Raw genomic sequence first — 16,480 nt, 5'->3', positions numbered from 1 at the left:
ACAGAATGTTACAAATTCCATAGAAAATACAAGCTCTCTGCCCCTAATTACACGCCCTTTGGCATAAAGGAATTTTTTTGCTGTAAGATTTCTAGCCAGCCGGTGTAGTGAGAACAATTCTGCTCTGATAAGACTGACCTTGCAGCTGCAAGATGTTCCACAGATGTCTTAGCTCTATCCCAGAGAATGATGCATTGTTTCTCTCTGTCCCTTTATTGGTAATTAAAGCCTAGCTCATCCTGGAGTAAAACATTCAGTTTTGTAGACATAAAGAAACGTAGGTCTGGAAATTGTATGGGAACTTTTGACTGCCCCTAGGGTATGTAATTATGGGCAGTGAGCTTGAATTTTCTATATAACTTGTAACATTCTGTATTTCTTTGGAATTGCGTTAGACTTCTCTGAACAAAGATGTGATTTCCCCATGGCCATGATGAAGTGAGTTAATTGCTCCAGGTCTTGTTTCCTGACTGTTTTAAATGATTTGCGTAAGAATTATTTTGAGTCCAGTTTTTCAGGACTGTGAAGAAGGATAACTGGACTCAATATTAAGTCTGTTTTTCTCTTCACAGGTGCTGCCAGAGCTGTTGAGTTTCTCCAGTGACTTTTTTTTTAATGCTTCAGATCTTCACTGTCCACAGTTCTTTGTTCTGTAAACCCGTTAGGGTTGGTTTTGTTGAGTGATTCATCCACTGGGGAATATAGCAATGAAAATTCACATTGCTGAGTGTTCTGGCTGGACAGTGGTAGTCCCCATTACTGAATATTCCAGATATGTTAATTGATAGCTGCTGTGGAATTATTTGAACCTCTGACCCCAGAGCTTTAAACAGGCTTCAGCATTACCAGTGCAGTGAGATTCAAGTTGAAGTGATGCATCAGTAAGTAAGGGTTTGGGGAGGAAATGGCAAGTGGACTTGAGGTTCAGCACCAGCTTTTATACCTCCATGTATTGAGCATGGTCTGCAGCTGACTTAATCAGTTTTTTTAATAGCGTTAAGACACTTGGGTTGCAGTCCTAGTTCAAATGCCCCTCTAATGGAGTACTGTACTTAGTTTAATAAGGGCAGTACATTTGCATTCGCTTCGACTAAATTAGGAAATGGGTGAGCATGTTGGGAGTTCAGAATGTTACTGTGTGAAGTATGATTCTCAGACCAGTAGTTTCTTTTTAACCAGCATTGAGTTAGTTTGCATGGTGTTTGTCTCTCCTGACTGAAGTAAACGCTAGTGCCTTTTTCTACACCAATCTTGACACTTTTACCCTGTTCTGAATAGTTATTAGTGCATGTTGCTAATTGAAGTGGGATTTCAATGAAACATTGGACAGGGAAGAAACTTGCACATGGGACTTTGCTTCATAAACAGCCTTGTCTGGTTAGCCATGTGTGGGCGATCTTGAGCTGTTCTGCAACCTTGACCAACAACAACCAATTAGACTGAGTCCTACAGCACAGAAACAGATCCTTCTGTCTAACTTGTCCATGTCGATCAGATATCCCAACCCAATCTCATCCCACCTGCCAGCATTTGGCCCATATCCCTCCAAACCCTTCCTATTCATAAACCCATCCAGATGCCTTTTAAATGTTGCAATTGTACCAGCCTCCAGCACTTCATCTGGCAGCTCATTTCCCCATACACCACCTCTGCATGGAAAAAGTATTAAGTTAGCCCGGAGCAGTGCTTTGAAGATGAATAAGACTGTTATTTTCTGGGTCTGCAGATTGGAAGAAGCAAAATGGCCCTTAGTGATGTGCTGCTTTTGTCAGATGTGGGTTTCGGGAGAATTTGCTTTACTGAGGATTACATCCGCAATAAATGCCATTGTTTGCAAATCTTACCAGATCAGAAGGATCAGTTGCAACGACAGAGGCAATGAGGGATTTACAAGAGCAAGCGGGTGTGATGGAAGGCAGTTATAGGAAGGGAAAAACGTTGCAGATACAATCATATATATGGGTGAACTCTGGGAAAGGTAGGAGAGGTAGGCAGGTAGTACAGGAGTCTTCTGTGGCTATTTACATTTTCCAAAACAGCATACTTGTTTGAAATGGAAGGGGTGATGGATTCTTAGGGGAATGTAGCATGAACAGCCAAGTTTCTGATATTGAGATTGGCTCTAATGCAATAAAGGGTATGTTGTGTTCCAAGAGATCGATTGTGTTAGGGGACTCTGTCGTCTGAGGCACAGACAAATGTTTCTGTGGCCAGCAGTAAAAAAAAATTAGAATGGTGTTGCCTCCCTTGTGCCAGGATCAAGGATGTCTGAGAGTTTGCAGAATGTTCTCAAGGGGAAAGAGGGCCCAGCAGGAGGTCATGTACATATTGGAACCAATCACATAGGACGGGGAAAGGATGAGATTCTGAAAGGAGAATATAGTAATAGGCAGGAATGTAAAAAGGCAGTCCTTGAGAGTAATAAGGGTGCTACGAGCTAGTGAGGGTATGAATAGGAGAATAGAGCAGATGAATGCGTGGCTGAGGTGCTGGTGTATGGGAGAAGGATTCACCTTTTTGGATCATTGGAATCTCTTTTGGGGTAGAAGTGATCTAAACAAGAAGGATGGATTGCACCTGAATTGAAAGGGGGCTAACATACTGACAGGGACATTTGCTAGAGCTCTTCGGCAGGATTTAAACTAGTAAGATTGGGGGGGGCGGTTTCCAAGGAGGTGGTGAGGAAAGAAATCAATGAGACTGGTACAGTTGAAAAGAAGTGACTGAAACAGTCAGAGACAAAGCAGAGAACCAGGTAGAACTGATAAACTGCATTTATTTCAGTGCAAAAGACCTAACAGGGAAGGCTGATGAACTCAGAGCATGGTTAGGAACAAGGGGCTGGGATATCATAGTAATTACAGAAACATGGCTCAGGGATGGACAGGACTGGCAGCTTAATGCAACAGCTCGTATGGGAAGTCAAGCCAGATATCTAATATGCCTCGCCTGTCCTGAGTGTTGATGCAAACAGCAGAGGAACATCACGCTGTACCCTACCTGCGATTTGAGAATTTGATGCGGACAGTGTCGAACAGTCCTGTCCAACAAATGGCCCACAATCCAGAATCCAACCTGCTATGTCAATGTCGATTTGCTGAATTGATTTGGAGGAGCAGTGAACAGTATGACGGTGAATGGTTTCATTCAGACTGAGATCTGGACATGACCATCCCCTGTAAGCATGTGGGTGCAGGGAAAAGTCTGCAAATGAGAGGCTCATTTGCTCTCCATGCAGTCTGCAGTCAAAATGGTAGAGTGGGTGCTCAGTCCTAGGACGTGTGTGAGACAAAGGCAGTTTTAGAAGAGAGAAAAGGAGAAATGTATGAGGTGGAATGCGCGTGTACGGGAGGGTGAGAGAAAGTGAACAGGCACAGAAGGGAGCAGGAGAGAGATGGATGAATGTTTGAGAACCCTGAGACTGGGTGTGAGCCACACATGCACTGACCCCAGAAAAGTATCCATATACCAGACTGGGAGAAATGGAAAGTCTGGGCTTTTGTTTCTGCATGAGTTCTACCGAGGCCAGCTTGAAAGTGTGCAGCCAAAGTTGAACGTATCAGTTAAATGCAACTCTTTAGCTCCACTCCACGCCCTGCTGACCAAGAGTTGGGGCTTAGTCTGTCCTTCTCTCTAGTGTATCATGTTAAGTCAAAAGGCAAGTAGGGTTTTGTGAACTTTGCTAAACGGTATTTTGATGGGTTTTTAAATTTTTTTTTAAATACACCAATTTATTGCTTTGACTTTTCTTAGTGATTGAATGGTTTTTTTCATACTTCAAATTTTTTCAAATTTGTGTTGTGCAAAACATTTTCCCAGCTGATTCTAATATTGACCAAGTCCAATCCTAATGTTTGCAGTTTACCACCATGTGATTAGTCACAAGTAAATGAATCTACCCATGATCTTTGAGTTTATCATGCAAACAAGCTACATATACTTTAGAAAGATCTTAACATAAACAGCAAAACAAAGTTGCAACCATTTTTTCAAACAATATACTTTACTGATTCTTGATTCTTTCTTAAATCTTTAATGTCTTACTTAACTGACTTTGTAGCTTTGACGGCTTACAGACTTTCCAATTCTCATGGCCTGGACCTTTCTTCAGTTCTGACAGCTTGAAAACTAATAAACATACAGCTTTGAGACATCATACACTCACCTGCTCTTCTGAACTGAATCAATGATGTGGAGGTGCTAGTGTTGGACTGGGATAGACAAGGTCAGAAGTCTCATGACACCAGGTTATAGTCCAACAGGTTTATTTGAAATCACAAGCTTTCAAGGTGCTGCTCCTTCAACAGATGTGCAGGTTAGGGTGAATTGACCGTGCTAAATTGCCCATAGTGGTCAGGGAAGTGTAGATTAGGTGCATTAGTCAGGGGTAAATATAAGATAATAGGATAGTGGAATGGGTCTGGGTGGGTTACTCTTCAGAGGAGCGGTGTGGGCATTGTTGGTCCGAAGGGCCTGTATTCACACTGTAGGGATTCTATGAGAATTCGATGAGGGGGAAAAAAACACATCTCTGGTCTGTTTTCTCTGTATGTCATATGAGTTCAACTTTGTAAACACTGCATCAATTAACTCCATGGGTATACTGCTACGCACTCATCTGAAATCACATGCTTCATTGGAAATTGTTTTTAGCACATTTGGCCAAATGACTTTCCAGCCTTCCTTCTTTAAAAATAATCTTCACGGAACTGCAGCCACATATTTCACCTCTGCTTTAACATTCATATTTTCAAAGGATGATGTATATTTTATTTAAAAATCTTCAACGCACAAAACTTTGAATGAAAAACAAAATCAAGATATAGCTCATCGGGTGAGCTTTGGACTACCCTGGTGTAGACGAGAGTTTTGTCTACTGTTCACAATATCTACATTGAGAGTGTTTGATTTGGGATAATATATAGGAAGCTTTATTTAAGCCATAATGAAGCAGCCCTGAGAACACAGGCTTTGCCCTACTTCCAGGGTGAGCAAAATTGAAAAATGCTCCTTGTCTAAGGGACTGTCAGGTGCCTAGGTATTATCAGTGTGGTTTATTTGGTACTCTGAAAGAGGTGAAGAGATTTTAAAAGAAACCACTCAACATTCCAATTAGCTTTTCAAATCCAACTCAAACATCAGAATTAGAGAAATATTTTTATTCTGTGTTGAGAAGGTATCAACACTGCTGTGCGTTGAGTTTATTTAGAAAGGCAGTTGTGATTTTGCCTCCAGCCAGTTCCTGTCAGGAAGGACATTCCACACCATTTTTTTTGGCTTGCAAAACTAGTTCATTAAACTGAGCAAACATTAAGCTGGGGCTCCCGAGAGGCCACAGAGTCAGTATTTCAAGCAAAGCTGCCTCTGCTCTCCAGGACTCAACAGTTTCAGAGTTTTGTGCTGGTCTGAAAAAAAATAACGCAACGAGAGATGTCTCTGACAGTAATGGCCTTTTGTGTGATCGTCTTCTGTGTTGGTGGTGTCTTCTCCACCAGGGGCGAAGTGATGCATAAACTGGCTAAAAGGAAGTTGTGTGCAGATGAGGAATGCAGCCGTAAGTAATCCTCAACGTATAAGTGAAAATCAGTTCGCTGCAGGGATGGGTTTAAACGCTGCTTTGGAAAGTAGAAACCTTGCTGAACATTACTTGGTTCAACTGACAAGTTTTAAATGAAAATTGCAACAAGTGGAAATCTGTTTTCAGCATATAATGCGGGAGACCATTTGGTCCATCATGTCAGTAATGTCTCCCTGGAAAGACTATCTAATTAGTCCCACCAGTTTAGTTTTCCTCTTCCCTCCCCCCACCCCCCACCCCCAACATCCTGCAAAATGTCTCTTTTCAGGTATTTATTTGATTTCCCCATTTGAAAGCTATTCTGCTTACAGCACTTCGCAGCAATGCAATAATCACAAACTTGCTAGGCAAAACAGGTCTTTCCACTGACCCCTTTTGTTTATGCCAATTCTCTTAAATGTCTGCCTTCTATTTACGAACCCACCCCCAACAGAAGAAATTTCTCCCCTTATTTGTTCTGTGAAAACTCTTCATTTTGAGAGAGTAAAAAGGTGTGACTTTTTTTTCCCACAGGCAAGCGAAATGAACTGAGCTTCAGAAATCACCTTCACCATCTGTTCCACTCGGTCCTCCCACCCTTCTGTCAACAGTGTAAAGCCCACCATTTTTCAGCCCCTTTTGGTTCTGAATAAGTCATGTCGGACTCAACGTTAACTCTTTCACTCTGCACAGATAATGTCAGATCTGTTGAGTTTCTCCAGCATTATCCATTTTTATTACAACAATCAGAATCTGACTTCACTTTGGTAGACTTGGTTTTCTTTCAGAATTGTTATAGAGCATAAAGGAGGTCATTTGGTCCATCTTTACTGCTCCAGGACTTCAAAACAGCATTTCACCAAGAGCCACTCTCCCCATAATCTTGCACATTCTTCCTTTTCAATTAAAGTCAATTCCCTTTTGAATGCTAACAAGAACCTGCATCCACCACACACTCAGGCAGTGAATTTTAGACTCTTAAGTACTCACTGCATGTATAAGCTTTTCAATACAAATTTTGCTTCTTTTGCCAATTGCTTCAGATCTATTAAGTTGGAGAGGGCTCAGAAGAGACTTCCAAGGAAATTGCCAGGAATGGAGGGTTTGAGTTACAAAGTGAGGCTGGGTTTTTTTTCACCAGAGTGTAGGAAGTTGAGGGGTAATCTTACAGAAGTTTATAAAATCATGAGGGGTATAGATAAGTTGAATAGCTGGTGTCTTTTCCCTGGGGTGGGGGATTTCAAGGCTTAGGGGGCTTTCGTTTAATGTGAGTGGAGAAATTTTTTTTTAAAAAATGAGGGGCAATGTTTTTTATAAAGAGTTGTTCATGTGACATTTGGATAAGTATATGAATAAATGTTTTAGAGGCTTGTGAGTTCAGCGCAGAAAGATGGGATTAGTTTAGTTTGGGATTATGACCATTCGGACTATGGTTGGACCGAATAGTCTAAATAGCAAAATTCCCACCTCTTGAGAAGGTGGGAACAACTTCTTCTCCCTATCTGCTCTATCCAGACTCCTTGTGATTTGTGCTTTCTTTTCAGTGTGTTCCCATAGGATGAAAGCAGCTCATGTCAGTCCTTCACTGTCTCTTGTTTTGCTGCTGGAGATATAGTTTGGCGTCTGACCGCACTACTCTTGATGTGAGGACCTAGACAAGGAATGTTGGCATTTATTCCCTTAAATATTCCCAGCATTGAACAGCAGTCAGGAGCAGGGAACTTGTCTGACTTTTTCCCCCTCAAAATATTGATAAATAATGCCTTGGATATTTCTGGGCTTGATTCTGAACCAAAGGTGCACAAGCTGGACAATGCATGCTCTGTTAAACATTATTTTCCTTGTAGATCCAATTTCAATGGCTCGAGCACTGGCAGATTACACAGGTCCTGACTGCAGGTTCATCAACATCCGTCAGGGACAGATCGTTTACATTTATGGAAAACTCAGAGGAAAAGGACGCAACTTTTGGCAAGGGACTGTAAGTCTGAGACAAGTACCTCTATAAAGTCTGTTTAGTGTTTGGTGCTGACACTGACTTCTGCCCCTCACTCTTGGCTCTGGGGCTGGTTGTGGTACTTTGGTTATCATTGCTGGTGTTTGGGCTGTGGTTACTGTCTGATGTCTATGTAAAACCAAGCAAAGTCTGTCTGAGACTGACAAGTATCTGTGTGAAACTGACCACCATACGTCTTGAGACTGATTAGAATTTGTGAGATCGATCCGTTGTCTATGAGACTGACAAGTATCTCAGACTAACGTGTCCCATACTGAGACTGACCAGTGTTTCTGTGAAACTGACTAATATCTATGTGACTGACCACTGCAAGACAGATGGGTATTTGTAAGACTAACCAATGTTTGTGTTTAGGTTCAAGGTGATTATTTTGGGGAGCAATCAACAACACTTGGATTTTTCCCAAAGTCGATTGTGAGAGAGCTCCAACATCTAGGGACTGAACTTGTGGAAATGCCAACAGTTGTAAGAGCATTTTACTTTCTCTTTCATCAGCTATTCATGCCTGCTGGCATAGAGGGATAATTAATGGCATAGTGGGGCAATAGTTGGAATCACAGAACAATTAGTGTCACAGTGGAGCCACACAGAAGGTTACAAGACGCAATAAAAGATGTTTTGTCTTGCAGCTCATTCTCCTGCCAGCAAGTCACAAATAAGCAGAAAAATTGCTGATGCTGCCTACCTGAAATGAGAACAGAAAAAGCAGAACAGAACAGAAACAGTACAATGTTCATTCCTATCAGGCAGAATGGACAAATTAGTGTTAAATCTGTAGAGCCTCTCTCCAGGATGGTCCATTCTTGCTTCAGTAATACCACATCCATGGTGGCACTGGGCTACAAGAGACCAGAATTCCGAATGGCTGTCATATCTATGCTGATCTTTGTTAGAACAGCAGCAAGTTGAAACGACTGTTTTCACCAAGGCTGAGAAAAAGGAGAATAACCCAAAAGTTGCTCCTCAATTATTGCCCAGTGACCCCAGCTTAAAGTGAGCAGGGAAATCAGCCTGCATTTCTGCTCGATACTCACTGACTCCAATTTCAATTAATTAGGAAAATCAGACAGGATTCCTGTTCCCACTCTCTGTCTAGCGAAGACCTAGTTTAGAGATAAAAGGGAAATCTGCTTTGATTCCTACTCCTAATCATTGCTCAGTGATCCTGGTTAAAATCATCCAGGGTTCTTGATCTTTGTCCAGGAATTCCTGATTTAGAGACTAAGGAAAAACTGCTGGTCCTCCATCTCCTGAACATTAGGCAATGACACCTCACTTAGAAATAAAGGGAAAACCAGCTAAGGTTCCAGGTCCTGACCTCTGTCCAGTAATTGCTAGCTTAGAGATCAAGGGAAATCAGTCAGGGCTCCAGTTTCTAATCACTGCCCAGAAAAATCGCCACGGATAAGTACGTGCATGCTGGCCTAGATTGTGGTAAAGCCGACATTTTAACAGTTTGATACTACACCAAAGCTGTGCTCATACATGAAGGGTGGAGCAGCAGAGGGCAATTGATGCATGTGGAAACTGTTCTCCAGTAGGAGTCAGTATTCAATGGGAAAAATGAAAAGAAATTCAGTTATAGAGATGAGTTTATTACATCCTTTTTGACAATGCTCACTTGTATTTGTAGGACTGGGATTTCTACTGTTAGTGAAAGAAGAGGATCAGAAAGGAATCGGGCTCCCACAAAACCAGCCAGTCAATGCCATGGAGTGCCATTGCAGAGTTAGGTTTACAATAAACTGTCTTGCCAATGACTTGTAATAAAGTGGTGTCTAATTGTTAACTGTAGTTCTTGCACTCTGCCACACGATGGCACTTGTGAGCTACTGACATAAAGTTGGGATTTTAGTCTAACTTTGAGACAAAGATTGGAATGCATTAGCTCTCTGTATGGATCCACCTTTAAGTAGCCAAATCTAATTAGCTAAACCTACATCCTGCAGAGCACTATTGCTGTGCATCACCTCTGGATGCCAGATTCATGAGGTCACTGGGCTGTAGGAATCTCTCATCCCCTCTTCTGGCAGGCACATTGATCCTTGTGAACCAATTCTGCAACTGGCTTCTGTCTGTAGTCAGAGGATAAAAGAAGCCTGTTGAGAAGGAGCAACTTTCTGCCATCCCTCTGGCTTAAAACCCATCAACAATATAGCCACTGGCTGCCTGTAACACCCATCTAAACCCACTGTATTCATCAAAAGGAGGTAGGAGGGACAGATAGATAAAACAGAAATAATGTCTTTTAAAAAGTTCTCTCCTGGTACCTGGGCATTTATTGCCCCACCTCAGAACATGCTGCTCAATTAGAGAGTTAAGGGAGAGGACATAGAATAATACAGCACAGAACAGGCCCTTCAGCCCTCGATGTTGCGCCGACCTGTGAACTAATCTCAGCCCATTACCCTACACTGTTCAATCATTATCCATGTGCTTATCCAAGGACTGTTTAAATTCCCGTAATGTGGATGAGGTAACTGCATTAGCAGGCAGGGTATTTCACACTCTTACCACTCTGAATGATGAACCTACCTGAAATCTGTTTTAAATCTATCACCCCTCAATTTGAAGCTGTGCCCACTCGTACAAGCTGAGGTCATCATCCTAGGAAAAAGACTCACTATCTACCCTATCTAATCCTCTGATCATCTTACCTATCTCTGTTAAATCGCCTCTTAGCCTTCTCTCCAATGAGAATGGACCCAAGTCCCTCATCCTTTCCTCATAAGACTCAGACCAGGCAACATCCTGGTAAATCTCCTCTGCACCTTTTCCAATGCTTCCACACCCTTCCCGTGATGGGGCGACCAGAACTGTACATAATATTCCAAGTGAGGCCGCACTAGCGTTTTGTACAGTTGCAGCATGACATCACGGCCCTGGAACTCAATCCCTCTACCAATAAAACCTAACATACTGTATTCCATCAACCACCATTCGTTGCCTTCTTACAGAAAGCCAGTTCTGAATTCAAACTGCTAAATCACCTTCAATCCCATGCCTCAGCATTTTCTCCAGTGGCCTACCATGTGGAACCTTATCAAAGGCTTTGCTGAAGTCCATGTACACCATGTCAACTGCCCTATCATCATCCACATGCTCAGTTACCTTCTCAAAAAACTGAGGTTTGTGGGTGACTCAAAGATCAAGGCCAAAAGCTTGGCCATCTCCTTCCTAAATTCCCAGAGAATTCTCAGAAAAATCCCATCTGGCCCAGGGGACTTATCTATTTTCACACCTTCTAGAATTGATAACACCTCCTCCTTACTAACCTTGATCCTTTCTAGTCTAATAGCCCATATCTCAGTCTTCTCCTCTACAATATTCTCCTTTTCCTGAGTGAAAACAGATGAGAAGTATTCGTTTAGCACCTCTCCAATCTCCCCAGGGTCCACACACAACTTCCCACTTCTGTCTTTGACAGGCCCTATTCCTACCCTCGTCATCCTTTTATTCCTCACATATCTATAGAATAAAGGAAAACCCTAAAGTTTTCTACCTGCTAAAGACTGCTCATGTCCCCTCCTTGCTCTTCTTAACTCTCTCTTTAAATCCTTCCTAGCTAATCTGTAAATCTCCATCACCTCATCTAAACTATCTTATCTCAAAGTCACATAAGCCTCCTTCTTCCGCTTAACAAAAGAAACAATTTCTTTAGTAAACCACAGTTCCCTTACCTTACCACTTCCTCCTTGCCTGACAGGGACACACCTATCAAAGACATGCAATATCTGTTCCTTAAACCAGCTCCACATTTTGATTGTCCCCATCCTCTGCATTTTGCTGCCCCATTGTATGCCTCCTGAGTCTTGCTTAATCGCATTACAATTGCCCTTCCTCCATCTATAACTCTTGCCCTGTGGCATGTATCCATCCCTTTCTATAGCTAAACTAAATGTAACCGAATTATGGTCACTCTCTCCAAAGTGCTCAACTATCATTAAATCAAACACCTGGCCTGGTTCATTACCAAGCACCAGATCCAGTGGGGCCTCCCCTCTTGTCCACCCTTTGATGTAGTGTGTCAGCAAACCCATCTGCACACATTGGACAAAAAGTGATCCATCAACATATTAGAATTATAGCATTTCCAGTCAATGTTGGGGAAGTTAAAGTCCCCCATAATGACTATCTTTTCACTCCTGCCCAGAATTGATTTGCCAATCCTCTCCTCCACATCCCTGGAACTTTGTGGAGGCCAATTAAAAAAAAACTCCCAGCAGTGTGACCTCTCCTCTCCTGTTTCTAACCTCAGCCCATACCACCTCAGTCCTCATCAAATGTTCTTTCAGCCGTCCGTTTATACCGTCCTTGACTAATAAAGCCACACCTCCCCCTTCTTTTTTACCACCATCTTAATGAAAAATCAAAACCCTGGAACCTGCAACATCCATTCCTCACCCTGCTCTATCCATGTTTCAGTAATGGCCACAACATTGAAGTCCCAGGTACCTATCAATGCTGCAAGCTCACCTACCTTATTCTGGCTACTCCTGACGTTGAAGTAGACACACTTCATACCAGCTTGCTGTCTGCCACACATTCCTGTGACTGTGAAATCCTGTCTCTGTTTTCCCTACTCTCACCCTCCTGTGCACTGGAACTACAACACAGGTCCCTCGCAGGTTCAAGTGAAGACCTGGAGAGGTCCCACCTTCCCCAGAATGAGCTCCAATTATCCATAAATCTGAAACCCTCCCTCCTGCACCATCCCTGCAGCCATGTGTTCAGCTGATAGCTCTCCATGTTCTTCACATCACTATCATGTGGCACGGGTAACAATCCAGAGATAACAATTCTGTTTGTACTTGCTCTCAGCTTCCACCCTAACTCCCTGAAATCTTGCCTTACATCCCTATCCCTCTTTCTACCTATGTCATTGCTACCTATGTGGACCACGACTTGGGGCAGGAACTCTCTCCCTTCAGGACCCCAAAGACACGATCAGAGAAATCACGGACCCTGGCACCTGGGAGGCAACACACAAACCGTGAGTCTCGTTCATTCCCAACAAACCTTCAATCTGACCCTCTCACTATTGAGTCCCCAATGACTAACACTCTCCTCCTTTCCCCCTTCCACTTCTGTGCAACAGGCACAGACTCTGTGCCAGAGACCTGCACCACAGTCCATGCCCCACAACAGTATCCAAAACAGTATACTTGTTTTTCAGAGGAATGACCATAAGAGATCACTACGCTGACTGTTTTCCCCCCTTCTAACAATTACCCAGCTTTCTTCACGCCTAGGAGTAACTACTTGCCTGTAACTCTTATCTATCACAGACGCTGCCTCCCGAATGACTCGAAGTTCATCCAGCTCCTGCTCCAGTTCCCTAATGCACTCTTGGAGGAGCAAGAGTTGGGTGCACTTCCTGCAGATGTACTTGGATGGCACACTAATGGCATACCTCACCTCAAACATCATGTAGGAGGAACATTCAGAATAAAGGTCTTCTGCTGTAGAAACTCCCTAACTCTCCCTTCAGTATAAAGACCTGTCCAGTTAACCTATCAGATAAGTTACCCTAATCTCTACTATGTTAAAGTCTTAATTTTAAAGTCTTAAAATTAGCAAATTAATCCCATGAGTGTTTTCTATCACAAATTCCAATGCAGTTTAAGAATTTAACCCACATCTATATACACTGTACAAAAATTGGTAATTATTGTTCGTTATTCTCTTCGCCCTGTTTTCACATCAACAGCACCCCTCCTTGCAAACTCGCATGCAAAGACACAATCTAATATCAGTCAACTGAACAACTTGCTTCTATACATCAGGAACCAAGCTGTCCCAGTACAAAATGCTACTAAAATTCAGGTCTGGGTGAATCAGTGGAGAGAGACATAGAGCGAACAGTGAGTCTGATAGGGCTCTTCTTTAGACTAGCTCCCCCCAGCAGCTACCTCAAATATTTGCTTGACATTAAAAGGGTTGAGCCAGAGAGAGTCCCCTGCACAACAACAAGCTGAGAATCTAATCTATACTTTCTGGTTTGGGTACGGGCCACCGTCCCTAACAGACTCATATTGTATTTTTGAAAAAGGTTCTAAAAACTTTTCTGCAGAAATACTGACTTTTTGGACACCTTGACAGCCGCAGATTCCAGGGTCTCATAATTAAAATACTTTCATTTCTCTGGCACCTTATTAATTTTCCAAGAACTTCTCAAAGTGCATTACATCAAGTGAGTTATTCACGTAAAAGAAAATGACAGCTGATTTCACACAGCAAGAAACAGTGAAATAAATCAACAAACTAATTTGATCTTTCACATCTTGGTCAAAGAAAAAATGTTGACCAGGACACCATAAATCATCAAATAGTGCAGAGAGATCTTTCAAATCCAACTAACTAACCACTGCCTCAGTTCAAGACATAGTAACTTAGTGCTTCCTTTCCTTACACTTATTTTGCATAGTGCCATTCAGATCCAAAGTAGTGTATTTGGTTACGGTCATGTCTAAAGCACATCACTAAAGGTGAGACAGTGTTGTCGTGGTAATGTATAGAGGCTCTGGGGTCCAGGGTTCAAATCCTGCCACAGAAGCTAGTGAAATTTAAATTTGATGACCATTGTCACTGGATTTTATTGATATTGCAATAAGCAGTTCCCCAATTCCTTTAGTGAAAGAAATCTGTTATCCTTATCTGGTCTGACCTACATGTGAATCCAGAGTCACAACAATACTGTTGTCTCTTAACTGCTCTCTGAAATAGCCTAGCAAACCACACACTTCAAGAACAACCAGGGCTTGGAAATAAATTCTAACTCTGCCAACAATGCCCACGTTATTTAAGGGGAAAGCAATGGTCTCATGGTATTATCGCTAGATGATTAATCCAGAAAACTCGGCTAAATCTCCTGGGAACTCGGGTTCGAATGACACAATGGTGGAATTTGAATTTGATGAAAGAAAGGAACTGGAATTGAAAATCTACGGATGACCACTGCTGATTGTCAGGAAAACCCCATCTGGCTCACTAATTTGTCCTTCAAAGACGGAAGGAATCTATCGTCCTTACCAGGTCTGGCCCACATGTGACTCCAGACCCGCAACAATATTACTCTCACCTGCCCTATGAAACGGCCCAGCAAGCCATTCCGTTCAAGGGCAAATGGGACAGGCAATAAATGCAGGCCAGCTAGCAAGGCCCACATCCCATAAGCGAACTTAAAAACAAATCCCATTTAAAAGAATAAATATTCAAAGAACAGCTGCAGATATCCAATGCACTCAGCATCCTTTCACCAAACAACCCAAACTCAAAGAGACTAGAACAAAGTGCAAGTATGTTATGCCACAAAATACTGAGAATGCATGCCCATGGCAACAAAGCCATCAGCACCCTATCACTTAAAAATACAACACAGTTCCACAAATACCTGCAGCTCTCCAACACCTTATCTAATTAAGACGATAGGATGTTCCACCAAGACTTCACCAAATGCACCTTATCAGATGGCTCACATTTACTTCCACGTGAGAAGAGGTTTGGAATTCTGAAGGGCACTCACCAATTCGTAACACTAGCCCAAGTATTTGTCGGAACAGCACAGACCTCTCGAAATCCTGCAGAATCCCAGACGCAGCAGGTTCTGTGGGAAGTGCCCGGTAAACTGAAGATTGCTGGAAAAGCACAGCAGGTCAGGCTGCACCCAAGGAGCAGGAGAATCGACGTTTTTGGCATAATCCTGATGAAGGGCTTATGCCTGACACATCGATTCTCCTGCTCCCTGGATGCTGCCTGAGCTGTTGTACTTTTCCAGCACCACACCCTCGATCCTATTGCTTTAACCAGATGCCACCTGCAAGCCCATGTTATCATCAAGATTTACAAGGATGTTGCCAGGGTTGGAGGGTTTGAGCTACAGAGAAAATCTCAATAGGCTGGGGCTGTTTTGCCTGGAGTGTCGCAGGATGAGGGGCGACCTTACAGAGGTTCATAAAATCATGAGGAGCTTGCATAGGGTAAATAGACAAGGTCTTTTCCCCAGGGTAAGGGATCCCAAAAACTACAGGGTTTAAGGTGAGAGGGAGAAGATCTAAAAAGGGACCTAAGGGGCAACCTTTCCGTGCATGTATGGAGTGAACTGCCAGAGGAAGTGGTAGAGGTGGGTACAATTATCTAGATGGGTATGTGAGTAGGAAGGGTTCAGACAGATATGGACCAAATGCTGGCAAATGGGACTAGATTAATTTCGGGTATCTGGCCGGCATGGACGAGTTGGCCCAAAGCATCTGTTTCCGTGCTGTACATCTCTATGACTCTATTTCCCCTTTCACAGTAGCTGTTTAAGTGTGCTGCTGGACATTTAAATTGCATAACAGAACACACTGATTGCTGTAAAGTCTTCTTGGTTTGGCTTCCCTCAACTATCCTGCATTACAAAGGAGCTGTTAAATTTCAGGTATGCTCTGTATTTCTGGAAGAACTAGGATTGGAATTCATAACTGCACAGCTCAGGAAAAAAAAACATGGAGCAAAGCAGCAATCTGATTGTGATTGCCAATGCTCGATATCTGGGTCACAAACTTGGATTCCATGCTCACAAACCCTGCTGAGCGCTTGCATCAGAAATCATTAAAAATGTTTCAGTGTCTGCAATAGTTTGCCTTTTGCTCTCAGTGCCAGCATCTTAATGGATTGTGTTAAAGTTTCATGTAAAAATTCTGCTTACAATCAGGTAGTCAGTCAGATTACGACAACAGGAGTCCAATCCAACAGATGTTGGAAATGAAAATAAATACCGGAAAGTGCAGCAGATCAGGCAGTGGCAGATTTAGTCTCGTGTATCAGGCCAATGAATTATACTTGCTCTTTGCACAGCCAGATGCAGCTTGAACCGCTCGCTGGTTTCTGTTCTCTGTCCAGTGACTCCAACATTAGAGATGATC

At 42.7% G+C, this 16,480-nt stretch overlaps 1 protein-coding gene across 1 annotated transcript; it reads left to right on the top strand.

Moving 5' to 3' along the window:
* Positions 1-5,236: 5,236 nt before the first annotated feature.
* Positions 5,237-9,334, top strand: LOC140454524 (melanoma-derived growth regulatory protein-like). The gene is made up of 4 exons (XM_072549334.1): positions 5,237-5,554; positions 7,405-7,538; positions 7,929-8,039; positions 9,208-9,334. The coding sequence occupies exons 1-4, from the start codon at positions 5,431-5,433 to the stop codon at positions 9,226-9,228; spliced, it is 390 nt and encodes a 129-aa protein (XP_072405435.1). The 5' UTR covers positions 5,237-5,430; the 3' UTR covers positions 9,229-9,334.
* The last annotated feature ends 7,146 nt before the right edge of the window (positions 9,335-16,480 follow it).

Source organism: Chiloscyllium punctatum, chromosome 29 (assembly GCF_047496795.1).
Source record: "Chiloscyllium punctatum isolate Juve2018m chromosome 29, sChiPun1.3, whole genome shotgun sequence".
Lineage (NCBI taxonomy): Eukaryota > Metazoa > Chordata > Chondrichthyes > Orectolobiformes > Hemiscylliidae > Chiloscyllium > Chiloscyllium punctatum.
The sequence above is the reverse complement of the archived record's forward strand: the minus strand, read 5'-3'. Positions and strand labels throughout refer to the sequence as shown.

Bases quoted from the DNA above. Each gene is read 5' to 3' on its own strand.
- LOC140454524 (XM_072549334.1), top strand. From the start codon at position 5,431: ATGTCTCTGACAGTAATGGCCTTTTGTGTGATCGTCTTCTGTGTTGGT. The intron at 7,539-7,928 runs GTAAGTCTGAGA...GTTTGTGTTTAG, and splicing joins GCAACTTTTGGCAAGGGACT to GTTCAAGGTGATTATTTTGG. The intron at 8,040-9,207 runs GTAAGAGCATTT...TTGTATTTGTAG, and splicing joins TTGTGGAAATGCCAACAGTT to GACTGGGATTTCTACTGTTA.